Below are 22,368 nucleotides of genomic sequence, written 5' to 3'. Positions count from 1 at the left end.
GGGCCTGATGAAATGTATCCTAGGATTCTTTGGGAGGCGAGGGATGAGATTGCAGAGCCTTTGGCTTTGATCTTTGGGTCCTCGCTGTCCACGGGGATGGTGCCAGAGGACTGGAGAGTGGCAAATGTTGTTCCTGTTTAAGAAAGGGAATAGAAATGACCCTGGTAATTATAGACCGGTTAGTCTGACTTCGGTGGTTGGTAAATTGATGGAAAAGGTCCTTAGGGATGGGATTTACGACCATTTAGAAAGATGCGGATTAATCCGGGATAGTCAGCACGGATTTGTGAAGGGCAAATCGTGCCTCACAAATTTGATAGAATTTTTTGAGGAGGTAACTAGGTGTGTTGATGAAGGTAGGGCGGTTGATGTCATATACATGGATTTTAGTAAGGCGTTTGATAAGGTCCCCCATGGTCGGCTTATGATGAAAGTAAGGAGGTGTGGGATAGAGGGAAAGTTGGCCGATTGGATAGGTAACTGGCTGTCTGATCGAAGACAGAGGGTGGTGGTGGATGGAAAATTTTCGGACTGGAGGCAGGTTGCTAGCGGAGTGCCGCAGGGATCGGTGCTTGGTCCTCTGCTCTTTGTGATTTTTATTAATGACTTAGAGGAGGGGGCTGAAGGGTGGATCAGTAAATTTGCTGATGACACCAAGATTGGTGGAGTAGTGGATGAGGTGGAGGGGTGTTGTAGGCTGCAAAGAGACATAGATAGGATGCAAAGCTGGGCTGAAAAATGGCAAATGGAGTTTAACCCTGATAAATGTGAGGTGATTCATTTTGGTAGGACTAATTTAAATGTGGATTACAGGGTCAAAGGTAGGGTTCTGAAGACTGTGGAGGAACAGAGAGATCTTGGGGTCCATATCCACAGATCTCTAAAGGTTGCCACTCAAGTGGATAGAGCTGTGAAGAAGGCATATAGTGTGTTAGCTTTTATTAACAGGGGGTTGGAGTTTAAGAGCCGTGGGGTTATGCTGCAACTGTACAGGACCTTGGTGAGACCGCATTTGGAATATTGCGTGCAGTTCTGGTCACCTCACTATAAGAAGGATGTGGAAGCGCTGGAAAGAGTGCAGAGGAGATTTACCAGGATGCTGCCTGGTTTGGAGTGTCGGTCTTATGAGGAAAGGTTGAGGGAGCTGGGGCTGTTCTCTCTGGAGCGGAGGAGGCTGAGGGGAGACTTAATAGAGGTGTATAAAATGATGAAGGGGATAGATAGAGTGAACGTTCAAAGACTATTTCCTCGGGTGGATGGAGCTATTACGAGGGGGCATAACTATAGGGTTCATGGTGGGAGATATAGGAAGGATATCAGAGGTAGGTTCTTCACGCAGAGAGTGGTTGGGGTGTGGAATGGACTGCCTGCAGTGATAGTGGAGTCAGACACTTTAGGAACATTTAAGCGGTTATTGGATAGGCACATGGAGCACACCAGGATGGTAGGGAGTGGGATAGCTTGATCTTGGTTTCAGATGAAGGTCGGCACAACATCGTGGGCCGAAGGGCCTGTTCTGTGCTGTACTGTTCTATGTTCTATGTTTAGAGTTATGAATTTAGAGGTGTGAAATAGATAGAGTCAGCCCGGCTGCCTGTCAACTGGGCACAGGGAGCAATCCCTACACTAAAATGGAAAAGCCTGCGCCAACCTGATATTGGGCCTTGAGCCTCCTTTAAATAAGACCCCAGCATGCTGCAGACACTGGCTGAATACTCCTGTGTCTTCTGGTTCCACGTTCAGATTTTGTTTTTAGAACTTACCTTTTCGATGATGGACTTCAATACTCCCTTTATGGACCACTCATTCAGCTGCAAAGACTCAGGTATCTGAATGCAATGGGCCCAGGTCCTTACAGTCTGCAGCCAGACCTACATGTAGTATGAAAATCAGGTTTGAAAAGTGCAATTTCAGATTGCACAACAACAACAAATGATAGATAAGGAATAATGTTGCATTTGTTTATTTCTATCAACAGTGCACACTAACTTTTATTCATTAGATGGTAAAGCAAAATCACAAATCTTAAATCTCATCATAAACTCTTCAAAATAGCAATGACAGATTGATTCACAATATTTATTTATTATTTTAACTGATTTGAATAGAGTAAACTGGACTAAAAGTGACCAAAGATAGACATTTTACTAGTTTTTCTCCCCTCGACTCAGGGAAGAGGTTTGCGAAGGCTCACGTAAACCTGTTTGCAGGACCCTCTAGCAATATCCTAAGTGGATAGGGAGGCCTATTCATTCTATCACCCTATTGTTCTTTCTGTTGGAAGGTAACTAGTCTCTATTTAGACTCCCCATAGGATTGTGGCTTAGATCAAACTCAGCAAAGTGATCATCCTATTAAAATGACACTGTATATCCTTACTGCACAGAAAGAAAAGGCTCTGTTGATTCTGTAATAGATCAGAACAAGGGTGGCATAGTGGTACAGATGTTAGTACTGCTGCCTCAGAGCACCAGGGACTTGGGTTCAATTCTGACCTTGGGACTGTGCAGAGTTTGTACTTTCTCTCCATGTCTACATGAGTTACCTCCGGTGCCTCCAGTTTCCTCCTGCAGTCCATAGATGTGCAGGTTAGGTGGATTGGCCATGCTAAATTGTCCCTCAGTGTCCACAGATGTGTAAACTAGGGGGATTAGTGGGGCAAATACATGGGCTACAGGGATATGGCCTGGATGGGGTGCTTTGTCGGATAGTCAGTGCAGACCTAATGGACCGAATGGCCTCCTTCTGCACTGCAAATATTCTATGAAAAAAAACAATGAACTCATTCAAAATGGAATCATTACACTTTTGGATGTTGCATGCAACTCCTCAAATAGCCGGTGATATCCTGTCATGAAATATTTCCAATCCTGGCAGCCTATCATTGCTTATTACTACAAACTCACTTCAGCATCTCTACATCAAGGCTACCACTACAAATAATTGTAATGCAATTTTTACACATCTATTTACAACACAATTTTAAGCAGACACAATCTCATTTGTATATTTATATTTACAAACCTTAGAAACTTAGAAACCCTACAGCACAGAAAGAGGCCATTCAGCCCATCGAGTCTGCACCGACCACAATCCCACCCAGGCCCTACCCCCATATCCCCACACATTTACCCACTAATCCCTCTAACCTACGCATCCCAGGACACTAAGGGCAATTTTTTAGCATGGCCAATCAACCTAACCCGCACATCTTTGGACTGTGGGAGGAAACTGGAGCACCCGGAGGAAACCCACGCAGACACGAGGAGAATGTGCAAACTCCACACAGACAGTGACCCAAGCCGGGAATCGAACCCAGGTCCCTGGAGCTGTGAAGCAGCAGTGCTAACCACTGTGCTACCGTGCCGCCCCACGATTAAACCTGATTAAAAAAAGCATGCAAAATCAGTTAACTAAGAAGACAATTAATTTGATTATCAGCATTAATTGTCCTAGAAAGGTAATGGACAGTGGTAATTTTAAATGTTATCAGAATTCCATCTACAAAATTAACTTGCATTTTCAGATCTAACAGTTGTGACAAAATATAAAATAAATGCAAGCTACAATTTTTATAGAAAAAATAATTCTTGGATAGAAAAAAAGCAAACATAAAATACAAATGAACAAGTATTGTATTATTTTTAAAAATGAGTTTCCATGATCAGCTTATCTTTGAAATATGTAATTTCCACTTGTCATAAGATATGTGAATTGGTACAAAAGAATATCTCATAATAAACCCCAGAAATTTGAACACTAGTGAATTGCCCAAGTACTGGAAATTTACAACTAAGTCCCAGAGCCTGTTGGTTCTGATATAGGTTGTGTATATGTATAGCCTATGACTAAGTTATGTGTAGCAAGACCAGGACAAAATTCAAGTTTATGCTGAAACGTGACAAATAACGTGCATGCCACTCAAGAACCAGGCAAAATCAGCCTAAACCTCCCCTTGACATTCAATGGCATTTACAATCGTTGAATCCCTCACCATCAGCATCTTAGATGATGCCAATGACCACAAACTTGACTGGACCAGCCATATAAATACAATGATGACAAGAGCAGGTCAGAAGCTGAGTATCCAGTGGTAAGTGACTTGTTCCCTGACTCCCCAAGCCTTTCCATCATCCACAAGGCACAAGTCAGGAGGAGATGGAATGTTTTCCACAAGCCTAGATGCTCAGAATTGCATTGTCTGTGTTGTAAGATAGAAATGATACCCCGGACTTTGTGTCAGGGAGGGAAATTCCATAGAGCTTTATTCATTCTAACTTTGGCCATCTTTATCAGGAGATTCAGCAAAGTGACAGATGGAGAAAATAGAAATGGTCTGTGGAGAGAAAGAACTAGGAGCCTCAAGGCCAATTCTTAAATTCCTCATCCCCATAGTATGTAATAATAGAAGAAGAATGGAAGATATAGAACAAAACAGCACTTAAACGTTCTGCCTTGATGTGAAATTGGAATTTTAAAAATTATGTAAAAAGCTGATGCTCACATGGTGAAGGATGATGGGTTGTCAATATCAAAGTCAGAAGTGCGCCTGGTCACATATGTTTCACTGCTACGTCTTGATGGGTTGTGGCGAAATGTAATGTACCTTTTGCTTAAACACCAGATATCTTGAATAATCTTTGTAAAATAAAACCTGAACTTAACGCCAATAAATGCATAGAGGACAGGGTTCAGACAACAGTGGAAAAAGGCCAAAGACTGTGTCACTGTACGCAAAATGGCCATGAGTTTGTGATCCTCACAGTGAGGCGTTTTATACAAAGTCTTATGAAGTACAATGACATTGTATGGCACTTGACAAATGACGAATGCTACCACTACCGCCATTACAACTCGAAACGCCTTGTGTCTCTGGAAATTTCTAGCTTGGAGAAGCGTGTTAATTATCAGAGAGTAACAGAAAACCATGATTAACAGAGGTACAAAAAATCCCAATGTTAGTTGTACTGATGGAGCAACCAGTTTACCTATCCTTGAATAGTTTTTAGGGTATCTAACATCACATACCAATTCTCCTGTTGTCTCGAAGTAGTACATTTGACTAAAAATGAATGTAGGCAGGGATACAACAATTCCAACCAGCCAGATAGCTACACAAATAATTTTACTGTAAACCAGTGACTTTCCCCTGTAATTGAAGGACTTAGTTGCATGAACAATAGCAACATATCGATCAATACTAATAACAGCCAGCAACAACATCCCACTGTAGAAGTTGATGCTGTATACTCCCTTGAGAATTTTGCATGCACTGTTCTTAAAGATCCACCCTTTTGCTTCGTTTACAGCCCAGAATGGCAGAGTAACTACAAACAGTATATCGGCTATAGCCAAATTCATTAGGTACATGTCAGTCATAGACTTCGCCTTCTTGTAAAAGGAGTAGGTTAGCACAACCAAACCATTTCCAATAAGACCTGTTATGGTAATGATTGAATACAAAATTGGAATAAACACCCATGTGAATTTCCTGGTATCGCTCATTGTACACAAGTATGCCATGTCTTCATAAACAAAAGAACTGTTCTCATAGTATTCTTCATAGTATTCTTCCGAATATTCCATGATGTTTGGTCAGTAAAATCTGAAAAACAAATAAACATAATTAATGGTCAGTAAAGGCAATAAAGCTGTTCATATGATGCTGTTAGACATCATGAGACCATCTTGAGTCCTCAGTGATCCAGTTGATTCCTCCCCAATTCTTATAATCCATTTATAACCATCCTAACATTTATTTACAACATACCATGAAGAGGCAAGCCTCTGAATCTGGAGTAAGGAAACATTCTGCCCAGATATTCATCATTCCCTGCAGCCTGTGGTACTTTAATTTAAAGCCAATGCCAACAGGTTGTGGAGGTATGGAATGTGCCCTTCCCAAAAACTCATTGTCTCCTGAGCTGTTTTTGTTGGCAATTTTTATCTGTGGTGGCTTGCCATTACCTTCCACTATCAAAGGCAGAGGGGTGATGCAAGGTCCACAGTCTACCTCAGCCAGAATGAGACTTGAAATCATGCTGTTGGCAGCCTTCTGAACCACATGCTAGTCATCTAGTCAACTGAACTAACTGGCCCAACTTGTACATTCCTAAAATGTAGGCAGGTGTTAAAATAACAGGCGTTTTCACAACTTTTCTGTCCTAATTATGCCTTTTTAAGTTTAGTTACATGCCCACATACCATCTACAAGAGGCACAGCAGCAACATGCTCTGACAGCACCTTCCAAACCTCCACCCAGAAGGACGAAGGCAGCAGATGTATGGGAACACAACGACTTGTAAGTTCATCACCTAGTCACACATTCCAAGCTTGGAACTATATTGCCATTCCTGATTGTTGCTGGGTCAAAATCCTGGAACTCACTTCCTAATAGCACTTTGGACTGCAATAGCTCACCATCACCTTCTCTCAAGGGCAATTAGGGCTGGGCAATAAATGCTGCCCCTGTCTGTAACATTCACATCTGAAGAATGAATGAGTAAAACAAAAACTACCTCCCTTTTAATGTTCTAACTCTTATGAGTCTGATGGCTAATTCAGAGATTCTTGAGATAGATCCAGCTATGTTTTTTGTGCCATTCCCAGTGCCGATGACCCAGATATGGGAGGGAGACTTTTCATTAACATTAAAATAATTGATGGGCTTATCTGTCACAAGTTTACATTTCACCATTTTAAATTAAAAATCTTGCCTGATCTAAAAATGCTTAAACTTCAGCAGAATGAATGGAAGGGAATGGAAAGAATGTTGAGATTGTGTAGTTCCTTAGAATTTGAGATAGAGGTGTGAGATCTATCTAACTGAAAATATTCTCAAGCAGCATTTGGAAGAAATTTTAAATATAGGGGAAAAATAGTAATTTCCGTGCAAGTTGTAATGCGCAGGTTTAACAGGGTTGCTGTTCATGTTGCAGTGCATCCTACAGTGGCAACTGTAATGCACACACATTAACCAGAATTTAGTCAGTGCAACAGGAGCTCTGACAACAGGCCCATGAACTGGGAAAACACCAACCTCGGCTGTCTGTGGAAAAGCCCTGGTCACATTTTTTCATTCACCCCACAACTAATTAGTTACCAACGGGGTTCCAGTCCCTTTATAGGATGCGAAGCTGCCTTCAGGAGCTGCCAGCCAGTTAGAGCTCAACAGTCTCTGTCACACCATTGGGATTACTGGCCACAGCTGGGACTGCACCAAGCTGAGAGGATGACATGGGAGAAAGCCACTCTCGCAACAAACTAAATGAGCTTTGGGGTAGCTGGGGCCTGTCAGGCAGGACCCAGCAAGGGGGTTGGGGGGGGGGGGGGGGGGGGAGCTGTGAGAAGGAGCAGGGCATGGGAGATGTTGCCACAGAGGGCCCTATTTTACCATTTTGATTCTAAGCGCTGGGCGGACTTGAAACTGGGAGTGTTTCAGATCCGACTTTTAGACCCATTCTCAGGTACGCCCATACGCACCCTGCCTGAAAAAACATCAGCGATTCTGAATCTCACTGCAGAAACCTGTGGGCGGGGCTTAACGCACCTGAAACCCTGCAGCTCCGATCGGCACCTCCAACTGCGCATGCGCAGAAAAAAAATGATAGAATGCCGCTCTCCTGCCACATCCCTCTCGGGCCAGATAATGCCTTCCCCTGGCCCCCACAGACATTGCCCCACCCCACAACATTATTGAACCCCTTATCCCCCTGCCATCCAGACCGATCGCGGCCCCCTCCCTCCACTGATCTCAGGCAGAGTGGCAGCGGACCCCCCCCCCCCCCCCCCCCACCCCACCGATCTCAAGCAGAGAGCCATTGGATGCTGGGCACTTACCTCCTGTTTAACCCTCACTGATGGAGCACCCGAATCAGACTTATATGGAGCATGTCTGTTTCGCGCCGATTCCGGATGGGCAAACGCGGTGGTAAAGGGGGAAGTGCTGGTAAAGTTGGGCGTGCAGCCCATTAAGTCCATTTAAATGGCTGTGGCGCCTGTTTCAGGCGCGGTCCTGATCGCGGCCATTTTCGGGCCTTGGTAAAGGGGGAACCAGCGTGGAGGCGAGCGCGGATCGCGCAACTCGCCTCACGCCTGACTTTAGCAATGCAATGGTAAAATTGGGCCCATAATTTCCATCCCTATGTAATTCAGCCACCTTCAGATAAAGACCAACATTGTGTTTGCTTTTTTGATTGCTTTTGTAGCTACTAAATTTAAATGATTTATGTACTTGAACTCTCAAATTTCTCTGCTCTAACTTTCTCAGTAGAAATACAATACTCTGATTTATAATTTGTGGGTCTAAAGTGGATAACTTCTCACCTGTCTGAATGAAACTTCGTTTTCCATTGTTTTGCCACCCAATTAAGTTGTCTTTGCTCCTTTACAGCTTCCTGACCCCATATATGCTATTTACTTCTCCTCCTAATTTGGTATCACCGACAAACTGAGACATATGACTCTTTATTCCTTTAACAAAGTCATTAGTGAAGACTGAACGGATGCCCGGGAAGCTTTACTCATTACCTCCAGCCAATCTGACTAAATGCTTTTTATCCCCATACTCTTATCTCCAACCTCCCAACCAATTTTCAATTAAAATCAAAATTCCACCTCCGTTCCCACATTGTTTGAAGCACTTTGAGGCATCCTGGGGTCAAGAACCACATCAATTCATGTTATTTATTTCTATCATGAATGTATTTGTTACCTGTTGAGTAGAATGATGTCTGTTTTTCTCCAATACAATGTTATATCAGCAAGATGTAAATTATTCCAGTGTGTTCACCTGCAATTTCAAAGTATAATACTGAATATAAATCATGTAGTAATATGTATTCTAGTAAACTGATACGAATTTAGGAACCCTGGTCTCTCAAATTCTATTATGTATGTATGCCTTCTGTGTTTAAAAAAAATGATCATAATGCACACATCTATCTCTCCTAAAAACCAACAAGAATTGGCGCAGTTTTATTTTTAAAATAAAACATATCCATATTAATTCTAATTATATTTTATAATGCTCTGTCTCTCTTCATCCAACTTTGTCATTGACCAAGGGTTGCTAATCATAGCTCTCCAGACATCTTTGTGCCATTATCTCGCAATGGAGCAAGACAAAGAGACAGACTCAAAGAACTACCTCAGCCAGTATGGAGATTGAACCCACACAATTGGCATTATTAAGCACCACACACAAGCCAATTGAACTAACTGGCCCCCTGAAGAAATGCTACATCGTCAAAAGTAGCAGGATGCAGATTTTTTTAATAGTAAAACATCTGCGATACACTTGATCTGGACTCCTTATGCGAAACATCCCTCCACTTTGACAACAAAGCAAGTAGAACTGCTACCATTAATGTTCAAAGACAGGTTAGTATCATTAGCCAGCACGGGAATCAAACCCACGACCGCGGTATTATTGGCACCCTAACTTCTGAGCTAACCGGCCGATAAGGCATTAAACTGGGGCAAGAGATAAAAGCAAATTACTGTGGATGCTGGAATCGGAAACCAAAAGAGAAAAGGCTGGAAAATCTCAGCAGGTCAGGCTGCATCTATGAGGAGAGAAAAGAGCTGACATTTTGAGTCCAGATGACCCTTTGTCAAAGCTCGCAAAGAATTTGAATTCAATTTTTAAAAAATCTGGAATTAAGAATCTACTGATGACCATGAAATCATTAAACTGGGGCCGTGTCTGTGGCGGTTTTAATTGATGAAAAGCAGGAAGTTCTCCTCTACCAATACTACCAAAAAAGATTAACTGGTCTGACACACACATTGCGTGACAGGATCTTCCACTGCAATAGTGGAAGATTGTGAACTCAGTCATGCAGCATTAACTCGCCAATAGTAACCCTCAGGTTAATGTCAACAGATAGTGAAATAAAAGAGGTTTTTTTCAAATATTTAAAGGGCAGGAGTTTCAGATGCCTTTTATGGCTCCCCTTGACTGTTTTCCTTGACTGCTCCCCTGTGCACTTTTTATGCACATCCATGTCTACTTTTAACTTTCCAAAAAGGCACCTTGTCTCTCACAAAGAACACCTTTCCTTTCTCAAAAGGCACCTGTCCTCCATATCCAAAAGGGTATCTTATCTCTCCAAATGAGCATCTTACCTCTCCAAACAATTCTGACAGCTGTAGACCTTATTACATGAGTTCTAAATTGCATAAGTTGTGTTTTGGACATACCACGAGTGAAAATCAGAAAAGCCTGAGGCAACTTCACTTTAACACATGCAGTTGCCTCCATGAGCCATGGATGTGCAATTTAGTATCTGCCCCTATCCCCTCCCATGAAAATAGCAAATACTCACAATTCAGTGGGTCCAGTTAAAGAATTAGTTGGGTTTTCACTTGGTGAGTCATAACTCGCAAGCAAGCTCGAGCAGTCACTAATGATAGGGACAACTGTGTCTAAATAGGTTTGCGATCTTCTCCAAGCTCTACTCAAAGGGAGATGGATGCTGAACTCTGGGGACTATTACTGAGAAGGAACATGCTGGAGGTACATTAGTAATTCTGCCTACGGGATATCTGTCATTCTCCACAATGGGATGGTGGAGTACAACTTGATCATTAGTGGATTGATGATGTAGGGAACTTTGTTTATATCTGCCATGGAGAGACAGTCCACCTTCATGGAACATCAAGTATGGCTCTCAAATTAGTCTATGTGGGTTACGTTCACAGTCGTGCAGAAGATGTCTACTGCCTTAGCCAGGAAGACAGATAGCTTATCTGTGGCATTCACCAAACTGGTCAGCAACAGAGTGCTTGGAGATATGGCACTAGCCCAGGATACAGATGATTGTGTAAGTGGACATAGGAGTGTGAACGCCAACCAAAATGTTCCCACTTCTCACCTATTGTCTCTTCTCCAGCGAGTACATGACATGTTACAATATGTCCCAATGCCTCAGTTTACACCTGCACAGGTGGAGCTGTCTGTGGCACAACTATCAAGTGCTCCAAAACCCAGATGTCATGGACCAAAAGCATGTCAAGAGTCAGGCAGGGATCTGAAGAGCGTTAATTCCCCCCCAGGACCACCTCAACAGGTTTGATCAGAGATTTGGGCAGGATTTTTGCCCCAACATGGGTGCAGGAAGGAAGGCAGGTGGACACAGACCCATAACTTCCAATCTCCAGTGGCCGAACCCCAGAAGATGCACTGGGGGACCCCCTGGAAGCCCTCGCACAAAAACTGCATGGGAATTGCCCAAGAAGTTCAAACTTCTGATGGGCAATCAAATTGCGCAGGAAAGACTAGAAGAATTCAAACCACATCTAACTCTTTGATAACTATAGTACAAACTCCACTCTGCCCCCTCCTCCCACTGGACCCCTGACTACCATCCTCCCACGGTCCCCTGGCTATGCCCCACACCCAGGACTAACCCTCACCTCCCTACCCCTGACACCTTCCGTCTCCCCCTCCCCACCTTAAGCTAACTAAGAAGTCAATTAAGGCCAATGATCAGAAGCTCTTGCAGTGCAGCAGCGGCCTTGAGGCAGCCTCCAAGCGGCAGAATGGGGAGAGCAGTGTTCCAAGAAGACTGAAGCATCCCCTCACCTACCTAGCCATAGCTGTGGCTTCCCTCCCTCAGTGGTGGTCTGGCAGCTGTGGACATTTTTTAGTTCAGAGTTTTTGAAGTTGCTGAAAGGATGTCCCAAAATGGAGACACCTCCTTCTGCCTCACCTGCCACGACCCATGGTAGCACCTTCCATGCTGGAGGGCCCACCCACTCCCATGGCAAACTCACTCTCTGAGCACGAATTGGCCAATCCAAACAGAATCCATGTCAGGTGACAGTTCCTGTCGCAGTGTGGGGTCAGGAATTGGAGTTGACCCCAACATTGAGGTCCCAACCAAAACGACAAAATCCTGCCCTAGACGTGAATGGAGATCTTGCTATACTCAGCTGAATGGTCAATAATTGTCCACTTAGCAGTTGGATTACAGGGATTGAATAAAGCTTGAATTTAAGGCCATTTGGTCCACCTTAAAAGTATGAAAACAACATTATGCGAGATAATGCCAGACTTCTGGCAATAAAACAGACAAAGTGAAGGAAAAGGTGGAATTTCACATGTGAATGTTAATAATAACCTTGAGCTATTAATGGTCGGAACAAAAGGTTCTGGAAAACACATCCAAGGCTTCACAAAGTTTTGCGTCGTGACTGAGAGCAGGAGGCGCTGCACAAAATCCCACATTCCCATTCAAAATGTTAGTGAATATAACTGCTGCCAGAATGAGAAACACCTACCCAATTCATTCCCATTCCTAATGTTGTACAATGAAATCAATGAAATGCAGGCATCATTTGGGTTCAGTTCTTCTTACGATACAGGCAGGCAGTAATCATTTGGAAAGTTAACTGTATTTGCATATATGAATGATTACCTAGATTATTAGATAAGACACTGACTAGAACAAAGGAAATATGATTTGTGTGTGTGGATGTGTGAATATCTCACACCATCTGCAGTTCACTACTTAGGGACAATTATTGCATTTATATTAAAGATTGCTATGTGATATAGACCAATGAATGATATCTTGTAGACATGACTTCCTATGATAACCCCCATGATGTGCATGGGGAAATCACTAATTGATCTCCCAGTTGGGCTCATGAAATATGAGCTCCCTGGGGATTTGTAATTAGCCAACCAGGTGGAGTTCGTATACTGAGCCCTGTATAAAGCAAGACCATGAGTAAGTCCATTATTCTTTTGTCCCTGTTGGGATCACCACAGGCTTGTGGTTATTCTTTATTTTCATTTAGCGCAATAAAAGTATGGTTCTTTCACTGCCGACTCCTGGCGTTATTATACTTCCCACTCACCTCAATTTTCAAAAAGTCAGAAAATGGTAAAGAATCACTCACAGGTGTTGATGATTCATTTCATGGCTGATGGTATAATCTTCAAACACACCTATACTGTGATTGAGTTACTCATCACAGACAGCTTCAAGTTTAAAAGGAAGTGCATGCAGTCCTTTATTTGTCTGTTTTACATCTGATTAAAATTAACCAAATTTAGCTGTCGCAAACTATGCTCAAAGTATGAGACTGTGAATTCAATGCTATTAATTTGAGCTACATCTCTCTACCTAGATGCAAACAGGCTTATTTATCTTGGAAATTAAGCATGGGACTAACGGACACAAAACGAACACTGACAAATCTCGAGGTTAGTGATTATAAAAAACTTAAATTTCCCACAGGGCAGAGGAACAAAGTCCCAGATTCAAGGTCAACTGGCACCTTCAAAAAGATTTTGGATGTGGAGAGCAAGAGGTTTACAGAGTATTTGACAATGCTGGCTAATCCCTCAGAGCTGCACTATTACTTCGCTGGAATGTGATGAGGTGGAGATGTCAGCGTTGGACTGGGGTATTAAAGAACCCTTCTTTGTTCTTGTTCTTCAAAATGGCAATTTTTAAATTTCCTTCTTTTATACGTTTCCTTTCTCTCTCTTTATTCAGTCTTTCCCCCTCTTTATTTCTTTTTCTGTAACAATTAGACTCTAATTCACCCCCCTTCTTAATCATTCCTCTGTTTCTTTCTCAATCCTGAAATCTTGTTGGTTGGAGGAATACACTGTTAGGCTTGTTATTTAACTAAGATCCCAGATGCTCCTTACCCCTGACATGCAATTATCAGCTCATATTTCCAGCATTATTATGGCACAATTAAATGTAAAGCTGAGGGATGCGGTGAAAAGTCTAATCAAGGAAGCACGTCAGATGATGCCCTCATCCAGAAAAATCTGGACCAGAGTTTAGTTGCACATTTGGTGAAGTAATGCCAGAATGGGAATAACGCCAAAGGCATTTCCTGGTCAGTCTGATATTTTTTCCCCCGTGGGGAGACAGGAGGAAAGAACCTAATGTTGCTTGAAGTAGGGGGGTCAACCAGTGGTATGGAAGTGAAGACCACTTTGGATATAATCCTACCTGAACTCTGGGCCACTTGTCTTTTTGAATTTAGTCATGTGCCTGCACATCCAGGAAACATCATATCTGCTCATAAGAACATGAGAACTAGGAGCAGGAGTAGGTCATTTGGCCCCTCGAGCCTGCCCCACCATTCAATAAGATCATGGCTGATCTTTTCATGGACTCAGCTCCACTTACCTGCCTGCTCACCATAGCCCTTAATTCCTTTACTGTTCATAAATCTATCCTTGCCTTAAAAACATTCAATGAGGTAGCCTCAACTGCTTCACTGGGCAGGGAATTCACAACTCTTTGAGTAAAGAAGTTCCTCCTCAACTCAGTCCTAAATCTGCTCCCCCTTATTTTGAGGCCACGCCCCCTAGTTCTAGTTTCATCTGCCAGTGGAAACAACTTCCCTGCTTCTATCTTATCTATTCCCTTCATAATCTTATATGTTTCTATAAGATCTCTCCTCATTCTTCTGAATTCCAATGAGTATAGCCCCAGTCTACTCAGCCTCTCTACATAAGCCAACCCTCTCAACTCCAGAATCAACCTAGTGAATCTCCTCTGCACCCCCTCCAGTGCCAGTATATTCTTTCTCAAGTAAGGAGACCAAACCTGTACACAGTACTCTAGGTATGGCCTCACCAGCACCTTGTACAGCTGCAACATAACCTCGCTGTTTTTAAACTCCATCCCTCTAGCAATGAAGGACACAATTCCATTTGCCATCTTAATTACCTGCTGCACCTGCAAACCAACCTTGTGTGATTCATGCACAAGGACACCCAGGTCCCTCTGCACAGCAGCATGCTGCAATTTTTTACTATTTAAATAATAGTCCATTTTGCTGTTATTTCTACCAAAATGGATGACCTGTGCTATATTTTGTCCCATGAGACAATGAGGGGAAAAGGGAAACTTCCTGTACAGCTAATAACCAAATGCCACTAAACAGATCTGCAGTTCATGAAATGAATTCCAGTTGATACCCCTGAGCTCTTTTGCAAACTGTTGATCAAATTGCAAGCCACTGTTCTGAAGTGCACTGCAACCTATGTTGGTTTGGTTTACAACCCATGTTCTGCAAGAACTGGAAGACAGGTATATGACATTCTCACCACATCCTGCTTTCAAAGGCAAAACCTTTAAAGATCTTTAAACTCTGCTGCTATGGTCAAGTACTTGTTAACGCTGTTGCTTCAAAAGCAATGGTAAGCATTTCCATGCTGAAGTAAAAGTGGTTGTAAATAGTGCTTTTAACTTTAAGGTAAGCAACAGTTATTTTAACTTGCAAATCAAATGGAGATATAAATGAAACTTCCTCATAAAGATATGTTTTCAATAGCGCTCTTTAAAAAACTGACAAGGAGCTGTAATTTGCAGGGTTTTAGTAAAATGGAAGAAATGCTGGGACAGGTTTAAAACTTTCTATCTGGGTGTAGGGCTGATCTTATACATCAAGTCCTAGTTTAGAAATTGACAGAATTGAGTGGATTGATCTGTGATACCAACATTATATATATCTGCCCAGCAAGTTTAAAACCTACCATATTAATCTTCTATTGCTATTAGTACGCTGGTAACAAAACAATCAGAATACACAATTTAGAAGCATGAAATCCCTGAGCATGTAATAAGCACAGATACGCACATGAGGGAGACCTTGACACTGATACAGTAGATAAATCACAGGATGAGTCTCTGAGTGCTGTTCAGAAACAGTGGGCAGTTGTAATGTTTAGCTAGTACAAGACAGGTTCACATGATATCCCTCCCCAAGTTACCTGCAAATTTTAGTGCTTTCACATATAGGCTAGAGGCACAGAGCCTGTATTGAGGGAGGATGGAAAAAAGAAAGACCCGTATTTATATTGCAGCTTTCATGACCTTGCAAGGTCTCAAAACACTTGATAGCCAATTAGACCTTTTAAGGAACAATCAGACCACTGTTGGAAAGTAACAAATGTGATATCCTATTTGTCAATGCTGATTAATCACTTGCCTTGTTCCTAATGGCAGTAACAAGTAATCTTAGTAGTGTGAAGGAGTCCACCACCTAGGTTTCCATGATAACAGAGGAATGGTTGCATTGCTGACTGCCATTGAGGAAGTGGCCATATCCATCACAGAGATCTCAGTTACACAGCTCATCAGTGCAATAAAAATATGAATGACCCAACTGCTTTTAGAGACTTGGGGACCAACAAAAACAAAACAGCTTTTTTCCTGAATTTTCCCCTACTGTTTGTTGATCAATTGTTAAAGGGGTCTCACAACCACTAGATTAAAGTCCAACAGGTTTATTTGGAATCCTGTGGAATCCTGAGCTTTTGGAGCACTGCTCCTTCATCAGGTGAGTCGAAGGAGCAGCGCTCTGAAAGCTCGTGATTCCAAATAAATCTGTTGGACTTTAACCTGGTGCCATGAGACTTCTTATTGTGTCCACTCCAGTCCAACGCCGGCATCTCCGCATCATTGTTAAAGAATGAGTGATATCCAGCAGCAGATGATTAGTCCCGAACTGTGATTCTAATGACAGTTTAACCAGGTGAACCTTTCATTAAGGAATTAGAAAATCTAATTTTCATTAAGAATTTGTTTTTAAAATTGCTCTTTTCTCACCCTCAGGAGGCTTGAGAATGCTTCACGGAAAATTAATTATTTTTAACTAATGATTAAGTGTAGTCACTATTGTGAAAGAAATGGAGCAGTAACTGTATCCACAGCGAGGTTCCACAAGGAGGAAGTGTAGCACATGTTCACCTAAACATTATAGCATTTCAGAGACAACTGCTGAATTCCACAGGTCTTCTTCAAATTTATGTGGAATCCATTAGAAGCACCTAATGACGGAGACAGGATTTTGGTTTAAGAACTAATCTGAAACACAGGACCTCTGACTCACTCCCCTATTGCAAACATCAACCTAAATTCTGTGCTCCAGCGGTGGAGATGTACAAAGGATGGGCGTACACATGCAGGATGTATTACTCAGTTGAAGCTATCAGCTTGGGCGAGGCTCATAAAATCCCGTCCAAGGCCAATGGAGAATTCTGTTCTGGGAGCCTCGCCCATCCCAGAATCATGATGGTAAAATTCCGGCAATCCACTTCCACAATTTCAATAATAAAAATGAGTTACATTTAGATAGTGCCTTTAACATAGTAAAATGTCCCTAAGGCACTTCACAGAAGCAATATCAAATAATTTGACACACAGGCACGAGGAGCTACTCCAGTTGGTGAACCAAAGGCACGATTTAAGGAGAGGTTTTATATCTTAAAGGAGAGAAAAGTGAAGACTGTTTGGAGTGGGATTCCAGAGCTCAGGGACTGGACAACTGAAGGCATTGTCACCTATGGTGTAAATTGGAGATGCAGAAGGAGCCCAAATATGTTCTATGTTCTAAATTGGAGGAGAGCAGGAATCTCAGAGAATAAACAAAATATGAAGGCCCTCAGCACTGAAGCTAATGCACAGAAACATCTGATCAGTCAAGCTATAAACATTTATTTTTAATATAATATTTCCCCTAAGGAGTTAGTTCCTCTGTCAAAATAGTGAAAAGAAGCGATATCTAAACAGGTTGGAGGCTATTTAAAATATTGAAATTTGACTTACTGAGAACTTCTGATGTAATGTAGGAATCTGCAAACACCACATCTAATGGAAAAGACACCTCAGTGTTCATTCTTGAGAACTTGTAATCTGACTAAACTGAATAACAACTTAATTATACACACTTAGAAATAATGGAGGTGGAGATGGAAAACACCTATTATTATAAAATTAATGTACTATACAGCATCAGTTAACAAATGAGTGCTTAAACTGTGGACGTTGGCACCACTAAACGCATAATAAAAGTATTGGTTATACCATTGAAAATATTTAGTATTTTATGTTTTATGGTTTTAAAGACAGTGGGAGAAATTTTGAATGGGCGAGAGTTTAAAATGGCCAATATTGGAGTTATCACCCATTACACATGTCTCCGATTGTCTTACAATACAAGTCAGAACCAAAACTACCAGCAGCGAACAGTATTGGCTAACATAGTGCAATCAGTTGTGTGGCAACGTAATTGCACTATGCCATCAAGTGGGCAAGTTGTTGTCCACTTAGACACAGGCAGCATGGTGGCACAGTGATTAGCACTGCTGCCTCACAGTGCCAGGGACCCAGGTTCGACTCCTGGCTTGGGTCACTGTCTGTGCAGAGACTGCACATTCTCCCTGTGTCTGTGTGGGTTTCCTCTGGGTGCTCCGGTTTTGTCCCACAGTCCAAAAGACATGCTAGTTAAATGCATTGGCCATGCTAACTTCTCCCTCAGTGTACACAAACAGTGCCGGAGTGTGGCAACTAGGAGATTTTCACAATAACTTCATTGCAGTGTTAATGTAAGCCTACTTGTGACTAATAAATAAATAAACTAAACTTGCATTGTTGCCGTCAGTGATTGTTCCAGGCTACCCTCCCAAAACTGAAACTTTCTCTATTTGCTTTTTACAACAAGGTCTTTAATAACACGTTCACGATTTTACAACAAACAGCTGACAAATTAAACATTTTATCCTGAGTGGTTTTAGAAATCATTGGCCTGGATTTTCTGGGGAGCGGCAGTCATCCTCAGACTGCCACTCCTCTTGAACATTTCCACATCCTGGCGCTGCCCCACATTTCATGCTGGGTCTTCCGAGTCCAGCTTCTCCAAAATGCATCACAGCATCATAGAGTCGGGGTAAGAAGGGACACTTCCCCTTTTTACAGAGCTGCCGCATGGTAAAGTTAAACGTCCAGTGTGACCTCATCAGTGGATGAATGTTAGTGAATGGATGAGTGGATGAACGAGTGAATGGTTAGGGTAGCAGATGGGTTGTCTAGTCAAGTCAGGAGCCAGTCAAGTCATGTCAGAGTGGTAATGAGGTCGCCAAGGGTGCGTGTGGTCTGGAACGGTGGTTGGGTCGGGGGTTAGTCAGAGGGTCAGGATTTGTCACGGGGATCAAAAGGCTAGTTGAGTGGTTCAGGGTTTTTTTTTCAGGGCGGGTCAGTGTGAGTAATTTGGTTTAACTGATTAACCAAATCAGTTGCCTAGGCTTTAGGCTTGGATTTCCAGGGCAACTATCAATTTAAATCCCACTGAACTGACAGTTCCAGTTCTCTGACTCTAACTCAGAGTCGGAAAGATTTGTGAAATGTGCTGGGAAGCAGGGGTACTGCCCGAGCACAGAGGTCAGCACGTTGGCACTTCCTTGGGGTCCCAACGTGCATCTTGCATTGTACATCTGGCCAATGACAATCCAGAGACCTGAAAATTTGAACCAACACTTGAATTGCAAGATTCAAGAATATCAGCAAAAATAACACAAAATTGTTCAGAGTAGAGAGTCCCTATAGTGCAGAAGGAGGCCATTCAACCCATCAAGCCTGCTCCGATTATATAAATCACACCCAGGCCCTATCCTTATAACCCCACGTATTTACCCTGCTAATCCCCCTGATAATCTCCCTGACACTAAGGGATAATTTAGCGTGGCCAGTCCACCTAACCTGCACATCTTTGAACAGGATTGGTTTAAAGATAATGAAAACACTTTTAACTGAAATTAGTTTAGCTGAACAAAGTACTGGGGTACAATTCTAGAGGAATAGAAAACTAAAGCGCCGAAGCAAAGCTAAGTCGATATAGAATCTTGCTTAGATCACACTTGGGAGTTAAGTGTGCAGTTTGGATCTCCAAAATGTGAAAAAAGGAGAAAATGCAGAAAAGATGAATGTTATCGGAATTTTGATGCAACTATCAGGAAAGATTGAGCAGGGTTGACTAATTTCTGTGGAAAAAAGGATAGACGGAGACCTGATAGAGGTTTATATAATTATGAAGGAATTACATATACCGGATGCAGTCCAAAGATGTGCAGGTTAGGTTGATTGGCCATGTTAAATTGCCCCTTAGTGTCAAGGATAAGTACGTGGGGTTACGGGGATAGGACCAGGTTGGGATTGTTGTTAGTGCAGGTTCATTGGGCTGAATGGCCTCCTTCTCTACTGTAGGGATTCTATGAAAAACCATTCCTACTTGTGAGCAAGTGCAGAACAAGGATCATAAATATAAGATAGCCACTAACAGATTAAATAGTTCTGTGAAAGGGTCATATGGAGTCAAAACGTTAACTGTCTTTCTCTCTCCACAGATGCTGCCAGACCTGCTGAGTTTATCCAGCATTTTCTGTTCTTACTTCAGATTTCCAGCATCTGCAGTATTTTGCTTTTATTAGAGGTCTCTAGAGAATGGTTAGCATCATGGTCATATTTCTGGATGAGCAATCCAGCAAACCTAGACTAGTGATCCCAGAGTCATAATTTAATGCCCCAACATAGCAGCCGCAGAATTTACATTAAGTTAATATCTAAAGCTGGAGTTAAAAAGCCAGTTTCATTCATGGTGGCCAGTAAACTCCCAGACTGATGTAAAAATCTCGCTGGTTCACTCTTTGTGATAATTCCTTCCTTGTCATTTCTTAATTTCTGCTGAACTTTGGGCAGTTTGGTGTTTTGGATTTGCACACAACACAAGGAGCAAGGCTGAAAGACCATAAATTAATTTCAGCCATAACTGAGGCAGGTTTCAACCACTCTTGGCTGCTCCTATGCCCAGGTCTCTGACCTACAAAATCACTCTTTACACCACACTTTACACCAGTGAATCAATGCACTAAAACTGCCATGGCTAATCCTAATAGACCAGTTTTCTTACAGTGAAACAAATATATAAAGTGCCAAGTTTTCCTACAATTCACTGTCAAATATTAGTGCAGGTTTACATCACATGTTCAGTACACCTTTCAATCGCTCATCAAAAATTATAAGATTAACATTTCTCCCATGTCCTACTCAAATTAATTTGTTTGGATTCTACTCATGCACTCTATATGATTCCTCCAGGTCCTATTCATATGCTGAATAATACTCAAAGTTCTACGCCATAATTTCTTCATTGTAAAATTGGTGTAATATCAGTTCCTCTGTAGATGAGGGATTGACTTGTCTGAGGCATTTGAGGAACAAAGCTCAAAGTGTATTCTGAATGCACGGTCTGAACCAACAACTTGGGCTTTTCTGCAGAAAGAATTTAATTATTTCACAATTGTTTTTCTAAGTATAAATTCATGGAGGGAAGTGGGTGAGCAAAATGTAGAACATAGAACATAGAACAGTACAGCACAGAACAGGCCCTTCGGCCCACAATGTTGTGCCGAGCTTTATCTGAAACCAAGATCAAGCTATCCCACTCCCTATCATCCTGGTGTGCTCCATGTGCCTATCCAATAACCGCTTAAATGTTCCTAAAGTGTCTGACTCCACTATCACTGCAGGCAGTCCATTCCACACCCCAACCACTCTCTGCGTAAAGAACCTACCTCTGATATCCTTCCTATATCTTCCACCATGAACCCTATAGTTATGCCCCCTTGTAATAGCTCCATCCACCCGAGGAAATAGTCTTTGAACGTTCACCTTATCTATCCCGTTCATCATTTTATAAACCTCTATTAAGTCTCCCCTCAGCCTCCTCCGCTCCCTCAACCTTTCCTCATAAGACCTACCCTCCAAACCAGGCAGCATCCTCGTAAATCTCCTCTGCACCCTCTCCAATGCTTCCACATCCTTCTTATAGTGAGGTGACCAGAACTGCACACAATATTACAAATGTGGTCTCACCAAGGTCCTGTACAGTTGCAGCATAACCCCACGGCTCTTAAACTCCAACCCCCTGTTAATAAAAGCTAACACACTATATGCCTTCTTCACAGCTCTATCCACTTGAGTGGCAACCTTTAGAGATCTGTGGATATGGACCCTAAGATCTCTCTGTTCCTCCACAGTCTTCAGAACCCTACCTTTGACCCTGTAATCCACATTTAAATTTGACCTACCAAAATGAATCACCTCACATTTATCAGGGTTAAACTCCATTTGCCATTTTTCAGCCCAGCTTTGCATCCTATCTATGTCTCTTTGCAGCCTACAACAGCCCTCCACCTCATCCACTACTCCACCAATCTTGGTGTCATCAGCAAATTTACTGATCCACCCTTCAGCCCCCTCCTCTAAGTCATTAATAAAAATCACAAAGAGCAGATGACCAAGCAATGATCCCTGTGGCACTCCGCTAGCAACTTGCCTCCAGTCCGAAAATTTTCCATCCACCACCACCCTCTGTCTTCGATCAGATAGCCAGTTACCTATCCAATCGGCCAACTTTCCCTCTATCCCACACCTCCTTACTTTCATCATAAGCCGACCATGGGGGAACCTTATCAAACGCCTTACTAAAATCCATGTATATGACATTAACTGCCCTACCTTCATCAACACACTTAGTTACCTCCTCAA

The 22,368-nt window shown here is 42.3% G+C and overlaps 1 protein-coding gene across 1 annotated transcript in view; it reads right to left on the bottom strand.

Annotated features, from left to right (window-relative positions):
* Positions 1 to 4,405: 4,405 nt before the first annotated feature.
* ccr6a (chemokine (C-C motif) receptor 6a) overlaps positions 4,406 to 22,368 on the bottom strand; it is a 38,991-nt gene continuing 21,028 nt past the window's right edge. Inside the window, exons 3-4 of the mRNA XM_078230587.1 lie at positions 8,715 to 8,792; positions 4,406 to 5,605 (exon numbers count right to left, since the gene is read on the bottom strand). Coding sequence (XP_078086713.1) covers positions 4,501 to 5,586 — 1,086 coding nt within the window. The 5' untranslated portion in view covers positions 5,587 to 5,605; positions 8,715 to 8,792 and the 3' untranslated portion in view covers positions 4,406 to 4,500. The remainder of the gene's footprint in view (positions 5,606 to 8,714; positions 8,793 to 22,368) is intronic.

The sequence above is a fragment of the Mustelus asterias genome, chromosome 15 (genome assembly GCF_964213995.1).
Source record: "Mustelus asterias chromosome 15, sMusAst1.hap1.1, whole genome shotgun sequence".
NCBI classification, from domain to species: domain Eukaryota; kingdom Metazoa; phylum Chordata; class Chondrichthyes; order Carcharhiniformes; family Triakidae; genus Mustelus; species Mustelus asterias.
The sequence above is the reverse complement of the archived record's forward strand: the minus strand, read 5'-3'. Positions and strand labels throughout refer to the sequence as shown.